The following is a 17,300-nucleotide window of genomic DNA, read 5'->3' on the forward strand; positions in this document are numbered from 1 at the left end:
TGTTTCAACTGAGAGACTCCTGCTGCAACAAGCAACTCTTTTACGTATTGTTCAATCACACAATAAGTTCTCTCCTTTTGGTTTAGTGTAAATAAATTTCTTTTAAGATTTATAACAACTTTCTTATATACACTTGTGTGAGTTTGTGTCTAAAGTGTGTGTGTGTGTGTGTGTGTGTGTGTGTGTGTGTGTATATGTGTTGTTTATTAAAAAAAAATAACTATGTTGTTTTTGTTTTCTATTAAGGTCATGAGTGATAGCAATTATCATACTGAGACTGATAGTCAATCGGTTCGAAAATTGAATTTTGAAGATGAGGATTCACCACTTGTGATAGTTGAACAACCAGAACCAATATCAATAGATAGCAACGATAAAATTCATGCTAATGTAGAAGAAGAAGTGATTCCGAAATTAGGAATTGAGTTTGAGACTGAGCAAGATGCGTATGATTTCTATAATAGTTATGCGCGTGTAGTTGGATTTAGTATTAGGCGAAGTAAGGGCCATAAGGGTGATAAAGATGGTTCACGTAAATGGTTAGATAGAGTTTTTTGTTGCTCTTGCGAGGGTACACGAGGGAATGACAAAAGAGATAATAATGTGAAATGCCATCGTCCAGAAACAAGATGTGGTTGCAAAGCAGAGATGAAAATTAGTTGTAGATATAATGAAAAATATTGTGTGGTAAAATTTGTGTCAGAGCACACACATGTCTTAGCTTCTCCTTGTAAGCATATATTCCTTAGATCTCAGAGGTCCATTAATCCAGCCCAAGCTGTTGAGGCTGAATTAGCAGATAGTTCTGGAATTGCACCAAGAGCAAGTGTAGGACTAATGGCCAGAAGGGTAGGTGGACTTGACAATCTTGGATTCATTCCTGAGGACTATAATAATTATTTGCGTACAAAACGAACAGAAGAGATGAAAAGCGGGGATACAGGAGGCTTACTTGAATATCTTCAAAGAATGCAATCTGAAGACCTTAATTTTTCTTATGCAATTCAGGTTGACCTTGATGATCTAATTACAAATATTTTTTGGGTAAATGGTAGAATGAAGTTGGATTATGAATATTTTGGGGATGTAGTGTGCTTTGATACAACTTACAAAAAAAATAAAGAAGGTAGGCCGTTTGCATTGTTTGTTGGTGTAAATCATCATAAACAAACTATCATCTTTGGTGCTGCATTGTTATATGATGAAACATCTGAGACTTTCATGTGGTTGTTTGATTCTTTTCAGAAAGCAATGTTAGGTAAGAAACCACAGACTATCCTCACAGACCAAGATGCTGCAATGGCAAAAGCATTAGCTTCACAATGGCCAAAAACACATCATCGTTTATGTGTTTGGCATATGTACTAGAATGCAACTAAGAATCTCAAAGAAGCGTTTGGAAGGTACAGTACTTTTGCAGCAGATTTTAGTAGTTCTGTATATGACCATGACTATGAAGATGATTTTTTAGATGCATGGGATAATATGCTTGATAAATATGATCTAAAGAATAACAGTTGGTTGCAAAGACAATTTGAGTTAAGGGAGAAATGGGCTTTGGTTTATGGGAGGAAAACATTCTGTGCTGATATGTCTACTACTCAGAGAAGCGAGAGTATGAACAGTCAAATTAAATGGTACAAAACTTATATTTATGACTTGTTGCGTTTCCTTCATCACTTTCAAAGGTTGGTTGATGATAGACGTTTTGAAGAGTTGAGAGCAGATTTTAAAGCAACTCAAAGTAAACCATCATTAGAATATCCAGTAGAAATATTGAAGATGCAGCAAGTGTTTATACTCCTGCAATATTTAAGTTGTTTAATCGTGAATTATGGCTCACTTGGAATTGTGAATTGCATAAGGAGGGTGAGGTTGGATCTATGGTAAAATATAAAGTTATTTCTCCCCGTAAATCTCACCAACACATTGTTCAATTTGATTCATTGGCTTCTACAGTGATGTGTAGTTGTAATAAATTTGAATTTGTTGAAATTTTATGTGCCCATGCCTTAAAAGTGCTATCTCTTCAAAATTGTAAAAGGGTGCCAAATCAGTATATTTTAAAAAGGTGGACAAAAGATGCAAAGGTTTGTTCTGCAATGAAAAATTATATGCATGTAGGACCACGTGACCAAAATGTGGATGTGGGAAGTCATTATAAAGTGTTGCTTAAATTGTATTCTAATTTGGCAGCAAGAGCTGCACTGACTGATGAGACTTTTCGTATTTCTTTGGATGCTCATGAAAGTACTTTGAACAAAATAGAGGCAAATTTGAAAAATTTATCAATTGAAGAATCTACTGTTGGAAGCACTCATTTCAAATCAAAGGCTCAACAAGCTAATGATACTATGCAGTCTACTAATTGTGAAGGAAATAAAATTAAAGGAATTAAGCTTAAAGGGAGACAAGCATGTGTAGGGACATCTCGTAGAAGAAAGGGTGCATTAGAGAAAGCTACAAGAAAGAGAAAACGTCAAACTAAAGCATCCTCTCATATTCAACAGCTCACACCGGTATGAAATTTGTTTTATGTTTTGTTACTTTGTACTTACAATTTGTTAGACAATAGTATGTACTAATTCTCTAAATTATTTATATGATTTTCATTGTGAAATGTATCAGGAAAATAGCATGAGAAGTTTAAATACACCTGGCTTTACTGATATGCTAAACTTAACACAGGTAATTAAATGAAATTTTATTTATTAATTTATTTTTTGCTTTTATTTTTATTTGTTTCATTGTGAAATGTATCAGGAAGATAACATGGGAAATTTAAATACACCTGGCTTTACTGATATGCCGAACTTGACATAGGTAATTAAATGAAAGTTTATTTATTGATTTATTTTTTGCTTTTATATTTATTTGTTTCATTGTGAAATGTATCAGGAAGATAGCATGGCAAATTTAAATACATCTGGCTTTACTGATATGCTGAACTTGACATAGGTAATTAAATAAAAGTTTATTTATTGATTTATTTTTTGCTTTTATTTTTATTTGTTTCATTGTGAAATGTATCAGGAAGATAGCATGACAAATTTAAATACATTTGGCTTTACTGATATGCTGAACTTGACACAGGTAATTAAATGAAAGTTCATTTATTGATTTATTTTTTGCTTTTATTTTTATTTGTTTCATTGTCAAATGTATCAAGAAGATAGCATGACAAATTTAAATACACCTAACTTTACTGATATGTTGAACTTGATACAGGTAATTAGATGAAAGTTGATTTAATTATTAATTTTTTGCTTTGATTTTATTAATTTCTGATTTGTTATACATTGATATGTAGGCACAATTACCCAAAGTGGGAAATCAAAGAAATTATGAAGATGTTGAATAACAAGATAGAATTGAAGATAGAAGCATGATTGTTTGTAGGAATTTATCAACCACGCTCCAAGTCCATAGAGATCATGCATTGAGATATTGACTTAATTTTGCAAATTTTTTATCTTTTACTATGGTTTTTCAGATGTGTCTTTTAGTTAGATCCTGTTGGCAAAAAGGCTCATTGAACTTCTGTATTTGGGGGAGGAGCATTGTTTTTTGTTTGTTTGTAGGCCTAAAACTTCTGCTTCCTTTAAAAATTATCTTCCTTGAACTTCTGTATTTGTGGCACTTGTCTAATTTTGTTCATGGAGTCCTATTTTAATTGTAGTGACAAAATTCTTGACTCTAGAGTCAATTGAAAGTCATAATCCATATAGAGAAAATACCGGTGGATTTTAAATTTCATATATGAGATCCTACTAGCCTAGCATGATAGTACAATTGTAACTAGATTAGCCTCTTCTTGATAGCTCCCAGCAATGGCCAAAGCACAGTGGCTAGCCAAGCAATACAACTGACAGCACGGTTAGCCTTGAGAAGCAAGCTTTGGGACTTCACTCTTTCACTCTTCACCCCTTCAAATTGAATGGCCTCTCCTTTTATTTCTTCATCCTTCTTTTCTCCCTTTCACACTCTTCACATCAAGTCACAATAAATGCAAGCCAACTTATCTTGACTTTGCTTCAACCAATTTCTTTTCTTCAGCTCTCCCTTAGCCGAATGACCCTTGCCTTTTGCTTCTTTCTTTTCTTTCTTCCTTCCAACGTGTCCCACAAGTTTAACATCACATATTCATTTATTTGGCTTGACTTTTGTACATCCCTTCATAAATGGTTCAGTACTTTTGTACATAATTATGGAGGAAAAGATGAACTCAATTCTTCTCTTTCGGACAAGCTTCTCCAGCAAGTTCAATTTGCTTTGCTGACTTCTTGCCAATTCTTCAACAAGCTCATTTAATGAGCTAAGACAAAGTGTGGGCTGGACTATGGTGCGATGCACCCAACATTCACCATCAGCAAGGGATGTGTACAACTTCAAGCAGAAAACAATGTTTCTATTTCTGCAGAATTGGTATGGTTCCCCTGTTTTTGTTTCGGTAGAAACTGTTTTTCCTGCATATAATGTTTTGTTCCTGCAGAATAGGTCCGGTTTCATCTCAAAAAAAAAAAAAACCATCTATTGAGACATATCCGACCTTATCTCAATTGAAACACAAAACCAAGACGTATCAGTCCAAGCATTCTCAGCAGATATCCATTAATCCAGTCAATCCTTATCAAATAGAGTTTGATAAAATAATGAAATCTGGAATTTAAATAAAATGTCATCCGTATATTCAAATCAAATTGTAATCTCTACAATAAGATATATACAAGAGAGCTTCTATGGAGGAGTTTTCCATCCCAGTCACTCATTTAAGAATTTCAACAAACATGTAAAATACAAAATCCAGCAATCCCAATTATTTATTGACTACAACCTTTACATCGTCCAAAAACGTTTTTCTTTCCACATGTTTCATAATGGAACAAAAAGCAAACACCATTATCACCATAGACAAGTCACTTTGTAGAAACCAATAGAAGCAGACGAACACTTGAAGATGAAGTGAGGATGTGTCTGTAACCGGGGCGAAGTGAGGACGAAGATGAACAAATCTGCAAAAGCCTTGAAAGTTGCTTGTTGCAGCACAAGTCTCTCAGTTGAAACAAATTTGCATAGGACAAAAGGAAACCAAAAGCCGTTCTTGTTGACTCAAACCACAATGGAGAAGAGAAAAAAAAAAGAACCACAAGCCAGAAACAGTCAAACAGAGAAGAAATAACGCTACGGAAGAAAAAAAGAAAAGAAAAAGAAAAGGTATTTTAACGTTAACGGTGTTAAAAGTTAGAGTTATTTCATTTAATGAGGGAGGCTAGGTGTTTAAATTTTATTGGTGAAGCATAAAGTGGAGCACAATTGATGAGACTGAAGATTTGGACTCATTTTAAACTGCCATGTCACTAATAAAAAATAAAAAAAGGTGACGTTTTAGATGTATAACATTAAATGGTGTCATTGGAGAGAGAGAGAGAGAGAGAGAGGACTTTAAGATAGAGGATGAGACAATGTAGGAAAGAGGTAGAAAAATAGAGATAAAGGGAAAAAAAGAGAAAATAAGATAAATTCTAAGCTTCACTACCTAGAATTGGCCTAAAAACCTTAGGCATCATCACCTAATGGTGCTTTTTTTTTTTTTTTTTTTGAATAATCACCTAATGGTGCTTAAAATCACCACCAAGCAAAGAAAAATATTCTCTAACGATAAATTTCTTACTATTAAATTCCTTCACAGTCACAAGAGCCACTATTTTTAATATGATTATGGTTTCCAAATTTACATCAATATTGAAAATTTTAATCATGTCATAACTATATCCCATAAAATCCTCAACAACATTAAAGACCAAATTCAAAATTCAAAAAGAAAAGAAAACTAGTTTCAAATTCAATAATGAAATAATTTTGGTGCTCCTTGTATCAAGACCGCAATAAATAAAAATGTCTAGAAAAGTATTTACACCAATTTGAGGATCCAATTCAAGGATGTAAACAATCTTCTTGGTCGTAATGGATTTTCTTGGGATGATACCAAACAAATGGTCATTACATGAGTTTTTTGTTCACTTCTGATTTGATCTCTTGTTCACGTTTTGATTTGACCTACCTTTGGGGTGATAGTTAACTGACATAAAATACTTGCAGGATAACCTGGAGGTGCAGTTGTACAGAAATAAAGCCTTGATTTTTTTTTGATAGTCAAAACTCAAAACTACTTCATTAATTGGGGATTAAACCCGAAAAAGATACATTAGCACAAACCTGATCATAAATCATTGGGAGAGTATCTTCCTATGAAGCACGGGTGCATTTCCAGATTCGGGTGCGGGTGCTGGTGTGAGACTCGACAATTTTTAAAAAAGTAGGGTGTGGGTGCAGCGGGGTGTGACGATTAAAAAATTATAAAAATATTTATATTTATATTTTCTATATATTTTTACTATTTAAATATTCTTAAAAAACACATTAGATTCACAAAACAAAGAAAGAAGAAGGCAAGAAACACAACACAAAACACAAAACAAAAAAGAAATGTCCTACACTCTCACCTAATCATGCCACGTATCAACAATATCAGATAAAATGACCAAAACAGCCACATGACTTGGGGCGTAACTAGTGGGTCCAATAGAATACAAAGCAAAGGGCATTTTGGAGTAATCGAAGTCTTTTTATATTAAAACTCACTTTGTCACAGACTCACAGGCCAACAGAGTAGCAGTGTGTTGTTGTGGGTTCCTATGGTGTTGATGAATATAATCTCTCTGAATTCAATCGTGGGTTTCAACTCAACAGTAAGGTTTAGGTTTCAGTTTTTGGACAGCTAATGCTTAGCTTTCAGATTTTTGCTAATGCTTTTCGCTAGTGCGATGCATGATTCAAGGCCGATTTTGACCGTTTCGGCCGCTAGCCGATCCGACCTGTTTTGGCTGAATCGGCTTGGTTCGACACGAGTCGAAGCTGAGTCAGCACGAATCAGAGCCGCATCGGCGCGAATTCGTAAAAAAAAAAAAATCCTCGCCACATTAGGCCACGTCAAACGCAGGTGCGGCGCCCCTTTTGCCGCGTCCATGCATCATAGGTATCTTCCACCCAAATAACATTATTCGTTACATTACAAGCATATCTGGCTAGTAAATGGGCTGCAACATTACCATTTCTGTTATGTGATTTCTTTCCAAGCATGAAACTACTGTGGACATTTCTTCGATCCTTCAATTATCTTTTGGATTGAACTTGGTATATAGTCAGACCGGGCTAGAGCAGACATAACAACCTACGCATCTCCTTCTATAATTACATCCTTGGAGCCCAAGTCTTTCGCTAGACGGATTCCCTCATCTGCCGCCTTAGCTTCCACCTCCAAATCTCCCAAAGGTAGAGGGATGTTTTTGCTCATTGCTCCCATCAGGCTGTCCTCCTCATCAATATATATATATATATATATATATATATATAAAAGCAGAGATCTCATGCAGGAAAGTATGAGGTTCTGCCAAGTGGGACCTTCCTTTGGAATAGTCTCTCTTTCTTCCACAATAAACTCTATCAATAAGTGCATTCAGCCCAAAAAAAAAAAAAAAACTCTATCATTAAGTGAGACATTACTAATCCACTTATGTTTTCCCTTCATGTCTTTTAGCATACCCGGTGCAATTACACAATAACACAAACCTATGTCTCTTATCACCTCTTGCTATTCTCTTTCTTTTGTCTCTTCTCTTTCCTATACATTTTGGTCATGTCATGCATGTGATTTTCTCTCAACCTTAAGGAATGAGTGCAGAAGATGAAAAGCCCTCAAATCCACCACGGACATGCTCTCCACACTTACAAAAACTTATCTTTCACTCTCAAGCTTTGTTAATTTCCTCTCTCTTTGGATACTGTAAGTGCTTCACTCATGCCTATTTTTGCTTTAATTTTAATGTATTTAATCTGATGGTATGCCAAATCGTGAGAAGCATAGATGGAGTTCTAGAATTATATAAATATTATATTATTGTTGTAAGTGTGTGTCTTTGCCTCTTTGGTTTCATTTGTGCTATGACATTTGTCTCTCCAAATCTTATTGTTTTTACACTAAATGTTTATTTTTGGTTTTATATGTTTTTGGGTGTCTAATAAAAAACTAGAAAAAATCACTGATTCAAATGTTTGACATGAAAACAAACTTCTTTTACTGATTAGAAGCCCCAATTTTATCTTTAAATGCTTCTTTAGCAACTTGAGAAAAAGGACTATGTCTATGGCTTAGTGGAATAGAGGATGAAAACCAACATCAAGATCATTGAAGCTAGGTAATTTTTTTTTGGTCATATAATTCAAATTCTTCAATTTTTTAGACATAATTTTTTTTTTGTTGTTTTATCGTTTGATCGTAGCTTCATAAGGTTAAAATATTTTTTTATGTGTACCTTTAATTGTAATAGATTTTATGATTTGACTATAGAAGAAAAAAATCCTTTGCTTGATTGATGAGGAAGTTTGAGGAATAAGAATTGAAGCTTTTACCTTTTTCTATTGTGTATTCTTTAGGGTATTGATCAACCAAAATAATTGTAAACAATTAAAATTTATTAGGTTTAAAATCTATATTTTTCTTTCACATTCCCCTATATTTCTCATATAGAATAATGAGAAACTTGTGAAATTTATATAAGAAGATACTAATTTCAAGCATTCATTTGCCCAAATATATACATAGAAAGTAGCACCTCGGCCTTCTTCCTCAGTGATCTATTAGCTTCTACCAGCATATGTTCTTGAACCAAAATGAAGGGTGGTATGTATCAAAAGCATATGACATGGAAGCATATAAATAGTACACATGTTTGAGACACATCCTATTTTGAAGAGTTCTTACCTCTAATGTGGCACTTGAGGAAGTCCTAAAATTATGAACCTAACAAAATAAAGAATTCTTATCTTTTAAATTTTAATTAATTCTTATCTCTAATGTGGCACTTGAGGAAGTCTTGAAACAAATGATAACAAGTTATTCATTGCAACATTGAGTTGTAGAGGAAGAGCAATTTGAATTTGGAAAAAGCAAAACTAACAACGATTGTCTAGGCTATTAATTTTGAAATTGAGATATATGTAAGATATATTATCTTAGAGGGAGATTTAGCATATGTTATTGACAAGTTTCGATCTAAGGAGGAAGATAATTCATGGCTGGGAGCAATGGTTGAGGCAACAATATTGAGAATAAGTATTATGCATAGTCATAAAGATAATTTTATATTATAAATTTATTGTTTTTAATAAAATATTTTAAAGTAAATTTATATAGTACCCGTGCATCGCACAGGACATCAACTCGTTTCTAATAATAATGCCGCCCCACAGCTGCCAATGTCCTTAAAAACCGCTCCGTCAACATTAATTTTGTACCAGCCAAGCTCTGGGGGACACCATTGCACTACGGCTTCAGGCTTTGGTTGAGGCTTGAGGTTGGACGAGATTGTCCCCTGCCTAATTTCTTCAACAAATTTGTTAGTATCACAGACAATGGTTTTTGCAGACTTGCATTTTCCTTCGTGCTTGATGAACTTTGATGATTTGTACTTGATACATGCACGTACAATATCAGATGGAAGATACAACCAAACAAGTCATGATATGGACTCTGATGATGATATTTAAGGAGTCAATATGGGTGTGATTATATCCCATCATGGATCTGCAGAAATGTTACATTTGTCATTTGCATTTTAATGTATGCTACTAGTATGGTGCTTATATTGAGCCTGTTTTCAGTAGAGATTATTTTGTTTATGCAAAGATCTAATTACATATTTATTATTCTAGGGAGTGCATAAAACAAGAGAGTCATCATAGACAACCAAACTCCCCTCCCCTTTCCTTCTTATTAGTCTATGCAGAGATATCTAGAACTCTATCCCCACTAGAATTTCAAAAGTTTTGAAGAAAAAGGGCCTTTTACCATTTCCAACATTTATATATCCCAATCTTGCTTTTGGCCATTCTTTGGGTTGTCATCCATGGTCTGCTTTCAACTGATTGTATGTGAAGCCAGTCATGACCTAAGTAGCACCTAATGATAAGAATTGTTTGCAAACTTGTCTATATTAGAGGAGAAATAAGAACCTTTAACCCCCCCCCCCCCCCCCCCCACACACACACACATAATAATAATAATAATAACAAGGTGCATGGCCTTGTCAATAATTGATTGGACTGGTCCTGTTGGTTTATTTTTCTGGAAGTGCTTGCAGTCCATTTCACTTCTTACTTCATTAATTAACTAGGAACTAAATGAAGTAAGACTGATTTAAATTATATTTATATTTTCACATATAGCAATGTCTCTTTCAAGAAGGAAATCTGTTTTTAATTATCTTGTGTATTTCAGATTTTTTAATTTTTACTGGAATAAATTTTGAAGTATCATTATTTAATTGTTATGGCACTATTTTCTCTTTGAATTGCATGTGCAGATCTCAACTATAGGTACTACCTCTCTCGTTTCTTTTAAAGCTCACAATTCTGCAAACCTCACTTTCAGCATGGAGAAAATTGTAAGCATCAACATATATTGCTCTTTGCCCCCCTAGCCTTTTTAGATGCTTACAACTAATTCATGCCATTTGAACTCCCATTGATTTCCTTCCGCCTCCATTTCCCTCTCTAGTTTATAGTACTCTTGGCCAGGTCCTCTCTTCACTTCATAATAGAAAAAGAGGCCCCAAAAACTGAGCAGATGCCTGTATTGCTCATGGCATTTGTTATGAGTGTGTTCTAAATATCCACTAGGGGGAACTGCTTAACTGCCTCACATTGCTTGGGGCACTTTTGGAATTGCTGCTAGCACTTCTTGGGCCCAACCCTAAGTACTTGTATGAGGAAATTCAGTGGGGGATCTGATCTTGTTCCTGATGTGGCATTTGCCAAAGCAATTCAGCAGCAATGGCCATGGTTGGCTACTTTGTTGGGCCAATGTTTAACATGCTTGTTTGGCTTGGAACAGCTTTTGTCGCAGGAACATCCAATTTTTATCCAAATGCTTATGTAACTCCATTTCCATATGGGACTTTTGACTGCATTCATCTTCCTTCTATTGAATTTGATAGGGTCTCTACCAGTGATTACTTGATACAGATTTCAAGTGCCTAGGTTCTGGTGCTTGTCTTGTTCTTCTATATATTCTTTTATGTCCATAAGTGATGTCATGGAAGCCTAAAGAAAGCACACACAATGCTTTTTTTTTATGGAACAGAAACTAAACTATTAGTTTTTGATAGTAAACCTCGAATTCACGAGGGGTTCCTTGAATCCACGAGGTGATACACTGGAATCCTCCAGAGAAAAGTTTGAGAAAAACTTTGCAATTTTATTAATAATAATCTAATTTGCCTTTGGAGGCTACAAAACATATAAATATTGAGAAAGTAAAACCCTAGGACGATTAGGAAACGTTTGAAACCCTAATTTGCACTAATTATGAGAGATTAAGTGGCAAAATACCGAATTTTACCAAAAATATTTTACCAAAAATTGTAAAATTGAGTTAGATGCAAAATCATAAACTACTAACCTTAAGGGTCATCCCAAAACAAGCGGGACCTTATTATGACTTCTGAACAGAAAGTTAATAAGGAAACAAAAATTATTAAAAATGACAAAATCACTATTTTCAAGGGCTAAATGAAGGAATTCACCAAAATTAGGATGCACCTCATGGCATTTGAGCAAAACGTTATTAAGGAAACAAAAATTAGTAAAAATGGCAAAATCATTGTTTTCAGAGGCTAAATGAAGGAATTTGCCAAAATTAGGGTACACCTCATGGATAAGCTAAGACTATTACTCAAGAGACCGTTTCGTTTCAACCTACCAAATTTCATGCGATTCTGACTCCATCACCCAAATTATTTTTATTAATGCCTTTTTGCCTTGCGCGATTTCAAGCGCGCTTGAGAGTCTAGGAATGCCATGACGGTTTGTTCTATATCAATAAGCTTAGTAATTGCCAAGTGTTGGGTTATTTTTCTGGATTATTCATTGATAGATGCCAACCATTGTGAGAGATGAGCTGCTACTTTTTGGGCATCTCTGCCTAGTGAGATGCCAATTGTAGCTAGGAGTGCAAATATATGCCATTCACCGAAAAAGAAGAACAGTGAAAGGATTGAATGGTAGCGAGGTACAAAATGTAAGCAACATCTGGCACCATTTTTTTGTTTTTGAAACATCTGGCGTTGAAAGAAAACTTACATAAAATTAATGTGTGTGTATTATACGATATAATAAAAGTGTGGCATAGAAGTCATGGTTGTGCCAAGTGTCTATCTTCTCTACGACATTGTTAAATTTTCATCAATTGGTCAATTTTAAGTAGAAAAACCCCGTAATGAGAAGTTGGTGCGCATACGTAAAGTCCACAAAAAAGGCAACATGGTACAACACGACTCGTACAGTGAAAAGTCGGTAATAAGACCATTCGAGGAAAACCTTTAGGAACACTAGCTCAAAGTAAATATCGAATGGGAATTTCAGTGAAGGTTGACACATGCTTTGATGTGTATGGGTGAAAGACGTTGGTACCATTTTGGGTGTGGACTAGGGTACTAGCTATGTGGAGAAATCCCAGGAAACCGATGCCGATTAATTTGAAATAATAGTGAATCGTGAGACATCTGGAGTGTAGAGTCCATATTTTTAGATTGGCAAACTGTGATCAAATGTAATCCATTTATAGTGTTTTTGGTGAGTCTTAAGAGTGTTAAAGGTGTATTTTATAATCCAAGACAAACACCCAAGTTCATATCAAGAAAGAATCAAGTTCAGTGCAAGAAAAATGAAGTTTCTGTAATTTCGACACCTGGCTTGATTCTTTCGATCAATCAAGAGTAGCAGATCAGCAAAAAACTGAAACGCGAAAAAGCTCATAACTTGCTCGTTTCAAGCTCGATTCATGATCTATTTTGTGCTATTTAAAGGACATCATAAGCTATCCCTAGAGAGGCTTTTCAGGGAGAGAAATCACTGTTTGTGCAGCTAGGGTTTGTATAACCAATTTTCTCTCAATCTCACTATACTGGAGACATTCAAACTAGATCTAAGTCTCCATCTATTCAACCCATGAGATTTCCAAGATCATATTAAGAAAGATCAATAAAGTGTTGTTGCTGCCATAGTGCAGATCTTGTATGAAGCCATAGAGCAATCTAGTCAGTTAACCACAATTGCTATTCTAAAACCTTTGAGTGGGGATCTCAAAATTACAAAAAAGAGAGTTGTGTGCAACAATTTCACAGTAGAAGAGTCCATGGATTCGGAGCTACGTATGGTCACACAAGTTCGTATTACATGAGGTAGCAGTAGATTTAAGGTTAGGTCTATTGTATAAAATTTGATTCTATTAGTGAAATGTTGCCTTGAGGATTTTTTAGGTTAAATCCTCCCCAAGGTTTTTACTTTGAAACTACAGTTTCAAAAGTTTTCCTAGGTCATCATTCTTGGTGTTCATGTGATATGTGCTTGTTTAATGTTTATTTGATTTAGATCTAATGCAAAATTAATTTAATTAATTATTTGGCTAAGATTTGATAAAATTTGAGACAACTGGGGTCGACTAAAACCCTAACACAGAGTATACTACAAGAAAGGTAGTATATAATGAAGGGTGCGGTCAGTGTGAGGTGATAGAAGATGTGTACACAATTACCAGGATCACACACTATTGCAAATCTATGAAGAGTATATATGAGAGTTGGCATGGGGCAAAACTGCAGAACAATAATGTGTGCTAACTAGAGCTAATACCATTTATTATGGTGCAATCTAGAGGGAAAACAGTATAAAAGTGATGGGTGATCACACCATAATATGGTACACCATTACTCATACAATAACCCCCACTTGGTGGATTGTCTTGCTTCACCAATTTGCCGTAGGGAATTAATTAAATGTTAAAATTAGTTATTTACCAAAGAGTTATGTTTCTTAAATCAAACTAGGGGCAGCCTCACTTGAAGCCTAGGGGGGTTCAAATGAACCCCTTGAACTGGAAAAAAAAATATATTATTTTTTAAAAAATGAAAATTTTGGCCCCCTAAAATAAAATTTGAATATCCTTAAACTTTTTTAAGCCCAACTGAAATAAATTTGAATATGATACTTTTAACAATATCTTGGCCTTTTTAAACACATACAAAAAAGAGAAGAAAAAAAAAAACCCAATAACAAACCCTTCTAATCTAAAATATGGAAATAAAATTAAAAAAATAATAATAAGCTTACCAACAAAAGTAGGAATTTGATAATCTTAAACCTTAGGAAAGGCCCATTTAGATCTTAACAAATTTGAAATTAATCAATCAAATGGAAGATCAATGAATGAATGATTGCTTGGCTATGTATATTGAAAGAAAGGTAGCTCATCGGATTGATAATGAAGATATCATACAACGATTTCAAAATATGAAATCTCCTACAAGGAAATTGTAAAACTTCATGTATTTGGGTTTTTGTTTTTTGTTTATATCAAGTTCTTTTTGTTTTGGATTTTGTATAATTTATGTTCTTATTGACCCCCTAGAAATTAATCCTAGAGCTGTCATTGGATAAAACACATCTTTCAGAGTAAATTTAGTTGCATCTTTATTACATGGATTAGTTATTACATTGGAATACTATTATTTAAACTAATCAAAGACCCAAGCGATGCGTGGGAATATATATAAATATTATGTAATGGGGTATAATATATAAAAAGTAACATTTACTTCAAGTATTGTCAATTTTCGTAAAAGATTTATGCAAGTATTTTTTATCTTTTTATCTCTACAAATATATCATTTTTTTTTGTGTTTGATTAAATATTTTTTTAAGGTGAACCATAGTCTTCTCACTTTTGTTGTAGTGTGTTATATTTGCCTAATATACAACTAAATTTTATAAGTTTCAAATTTATTATTCAAATTTCTCATCTTTTAAGGAATAAGGAAATATAATGATAATCAAAACTCATAACAAAACTACAATGTTATCTTAACCAAAATTAAAATGAAACCAAAGGAATAAGATATAGACTTTATCATAATTTATTATTCAAACAATTGGTAGGCATATTCAAATTCATAACTATGTAAATTTTAATGTAAACTCAAATTCCTATTTCCAAAAAAAAAAAAAAGAAGCTAAGTATTAACCCAAACCAAAATTCAACCAAAGTTATAAAAGGGAGAGAGTAGGCTTTAAGATGGAAAATTAAAAAAAAAACACAATACCAAAACACTTTTTTTTTCCCAAAAAACATCAACCTTAATTAGAGTTATAAAAAAGAACAAAAATTCAACAAAAGAAAGTATAGAGGGAGAGCGAGAGAGAGTACTCACAGTTTTTTGTGGGAAAAATATGGATTGAATAAGAGGAATGATATCAACCTTAATCAGAGTTATAAAAAAGAACAAAAATTCAACAAAAGAAAGTATAGAGAGAGAGAGAGAGAGTACTCACAATTTTTTTTTTTTTTTTTGTGGGAAAAATTTGGATTGAATGAAGGAATGATATCAAATTTATACAAAAAAAAAAGGGAAGAATAATAGTCAAGTTAAAAGAAAAAGAAAACGATGAAAGGAGGGTAATAGTGAAGTAGAGAGTAGTGGGAGGGAGGTAAAGAGGTAAAAATGAGAGGGAAATGTTATGTGTAACCGTAGGTGTGGACTACTAGGGAGAAGAAGAGTTTTTTTTTTTTGTCAAAAATGGTGAGAAGACAAGTTTTAAAAAGAAAAGAAGATGTAAAAAAAAAAAAAAAAAAGTGGATATATATATATAAGGAAGAAAATAAAATGACACTTAATGTTGATGGCGGGTAGTGCATCACATTTGACCACAAAGAATTATTTTTGCAATAGACAATTAATAAAGATGGAAAACCAAAAAAGTAAAATAAAATAGCGACGTGGCTGTTGATGTAGCTCAATAGGAGTATAATAACAATGAATACTACGCTTTAACTTTTAGATATATATAGATAGATTGAAGAATAACTATTCCTCTTTAAAATAAATGTGATAGCTATTCCTTAGTGCATATAATAGGTATTAAAATTAATATATTTCCGAAATTATAAAGTTTTTCTATACATTATCTTTTACAAGTTTTCCATATGTAATAACCAAACTATCATAGTAATAGGATTCTAAAAAAAAAATCATAGCAATAGCTATTTCATTACAATGTTTTCTTTTCCCAATAATAAAGATTAATAATCCTAATATAATCTACATTCAATGTACCAAATACAAGAAAAGATACAAATCTCTTCCCAAGAAACAAGAAATACGAAGGAGCTATAAATACTTGGATTCTTCATTCATTTAGTATGTTTAGATTTATTTTCTAAGGGTTAATGTCAGTGGCGGTTTCAGAAATTTTTTTTTTAGGGTCGTCACAAATAAACTTAAATTATTTAAAATTCAAAAAAGAGATAACTTGAATATATCAACATCACAAAAATACATGAAGTATTACAATTTTTTCCTACAAACAAAGAGAAAAAGAAAAAAAATGGACTGATAAGAGATAAAGTGGGAATTAAAAATATTAAGATGAGAGTAATAAAGTAAGATAATTGAAATGATAATAAAGAAGAAAAAGAAAAACGAATGATATTTGTTACAACTGCAAGCTGAGTCGTTAAGGAGAGCAAAATTATTGCAACTGCAAAACCAAAAAGAACATAATTGTTGATACTGTCAAGGAGAACTCATACTACAATATTTTTCTTAAATCCTTTTTTCAAGGAAAAATAAAATTAAAGATTATTTTTATGTAATAGTTTGAAAAAGTTACAAATTTGAATGATTATTTTTCTTTTTGAATAGGTTTTTTGTTAAATTATTGGTTCACTCGTTGTTGTTTGTTTTTGTTCGGGTTATTTTTGTTGTTATTGAGCTTTTTTGTTGTTGTTATTTAAGGGTTTTTTTTAAGGGATTAAGGATTATGTTTAAGGGCCTAGAATTATTTTTGGAATAATACTACATCTACAACATTTTAAAAACAAATTTTATGCAACAATTTTTTATTAGTGGGTAAAAAGTGATGTCAATATTGGGCCCAAATTAGAATTAGTAACCAATTTATTTGTTATGAAATTATTATAAAAATGTTGTGAAATTAGCATTATTTTTATTTTTTTTGAACCTAAATTCTTGTAATTCTTAAGTCAGGGTGGTCAATATTTTCATTATAGTGGTCAAAATAGGTTAGTTTAGTGTGTGTGTGTGTGTATCTATTGTGACTATATATAAACATTTTTGGGTAAGTCAGTATGGTCTTGTGACTAGGGACAGACCCAGGTGGGGCCCAAG

General features: G+C 33.1%; 1 protein-coding gene across 1 annotated transcript; it reads left to right on the forward strand.

Annotated features, from left to right (window-relative positions):
• Positions 1 to 249: 249 nt before the first annotated feature.
• Positions 250 to 10,848, forward strand: LOC142628371 (protein FAR1-RELATED SEQUENCE 5-like). The gene is made up of 7 exons (XM_075802485.1): positions 250 to 1,302; positions 1,369 to 1,886; positions 1,970 to 2,519; positions 2,629 to 2,688; positions 3,034 to 3,093; positions 10,422 to 10,502; positions 10,738 to 10,848. Exons 1-7 carry the CDS (start codon positions 250 to 252, stop codon positions 10,846 to 10,848), a joined length of 2,433 nt encoding a protein of 810 aa, XP_075658600.1.
• Positions 10,849 to 17,300: the final 6,452 nt, after the last annotated feature.

Source organism: Castanea sativa, chromosome 3, assembly GCF_040712315.1.
Source record: "Castanea sativa cultivar Marrone di Chiusa Pesio chromosome 3, ASM4071231v1".
Classification (NCBI taxonomy): domain Eukaryota; kingdom Viridiplantae; phylum Streptophyta; class Magnoliopsida; order Fagales; family Fagaceae; genus Castanea; species Castanea sativa.

What these genes read in the sequence shown, in the direction of transcription:
- LOC142628371 (XM_075802485.1), top strand. Translation starts at nt 250, where the DNA reads ATGAGTGATAGCAATTATCATACTGAGACTGATAGTCAATCGGTTCGA. An exon ending in ATATTCAACAGCTCACACCG is followed by an intron (nt 2,520 to 2,628) that starts GTATGAAATTTG and finishes GAAATGTATCAG; the next exon opens with GAAAATAGCATGAGAAGTTT. An exon ending in CTTTCAGCATGGAGAAAATT is followed by an intron (nt 10,503 to 10,737) that starts GTAAGCATCAAC and finishes AATATCCACTAG; the next exon opens with GGGGAACTGCTTAACTGCCT.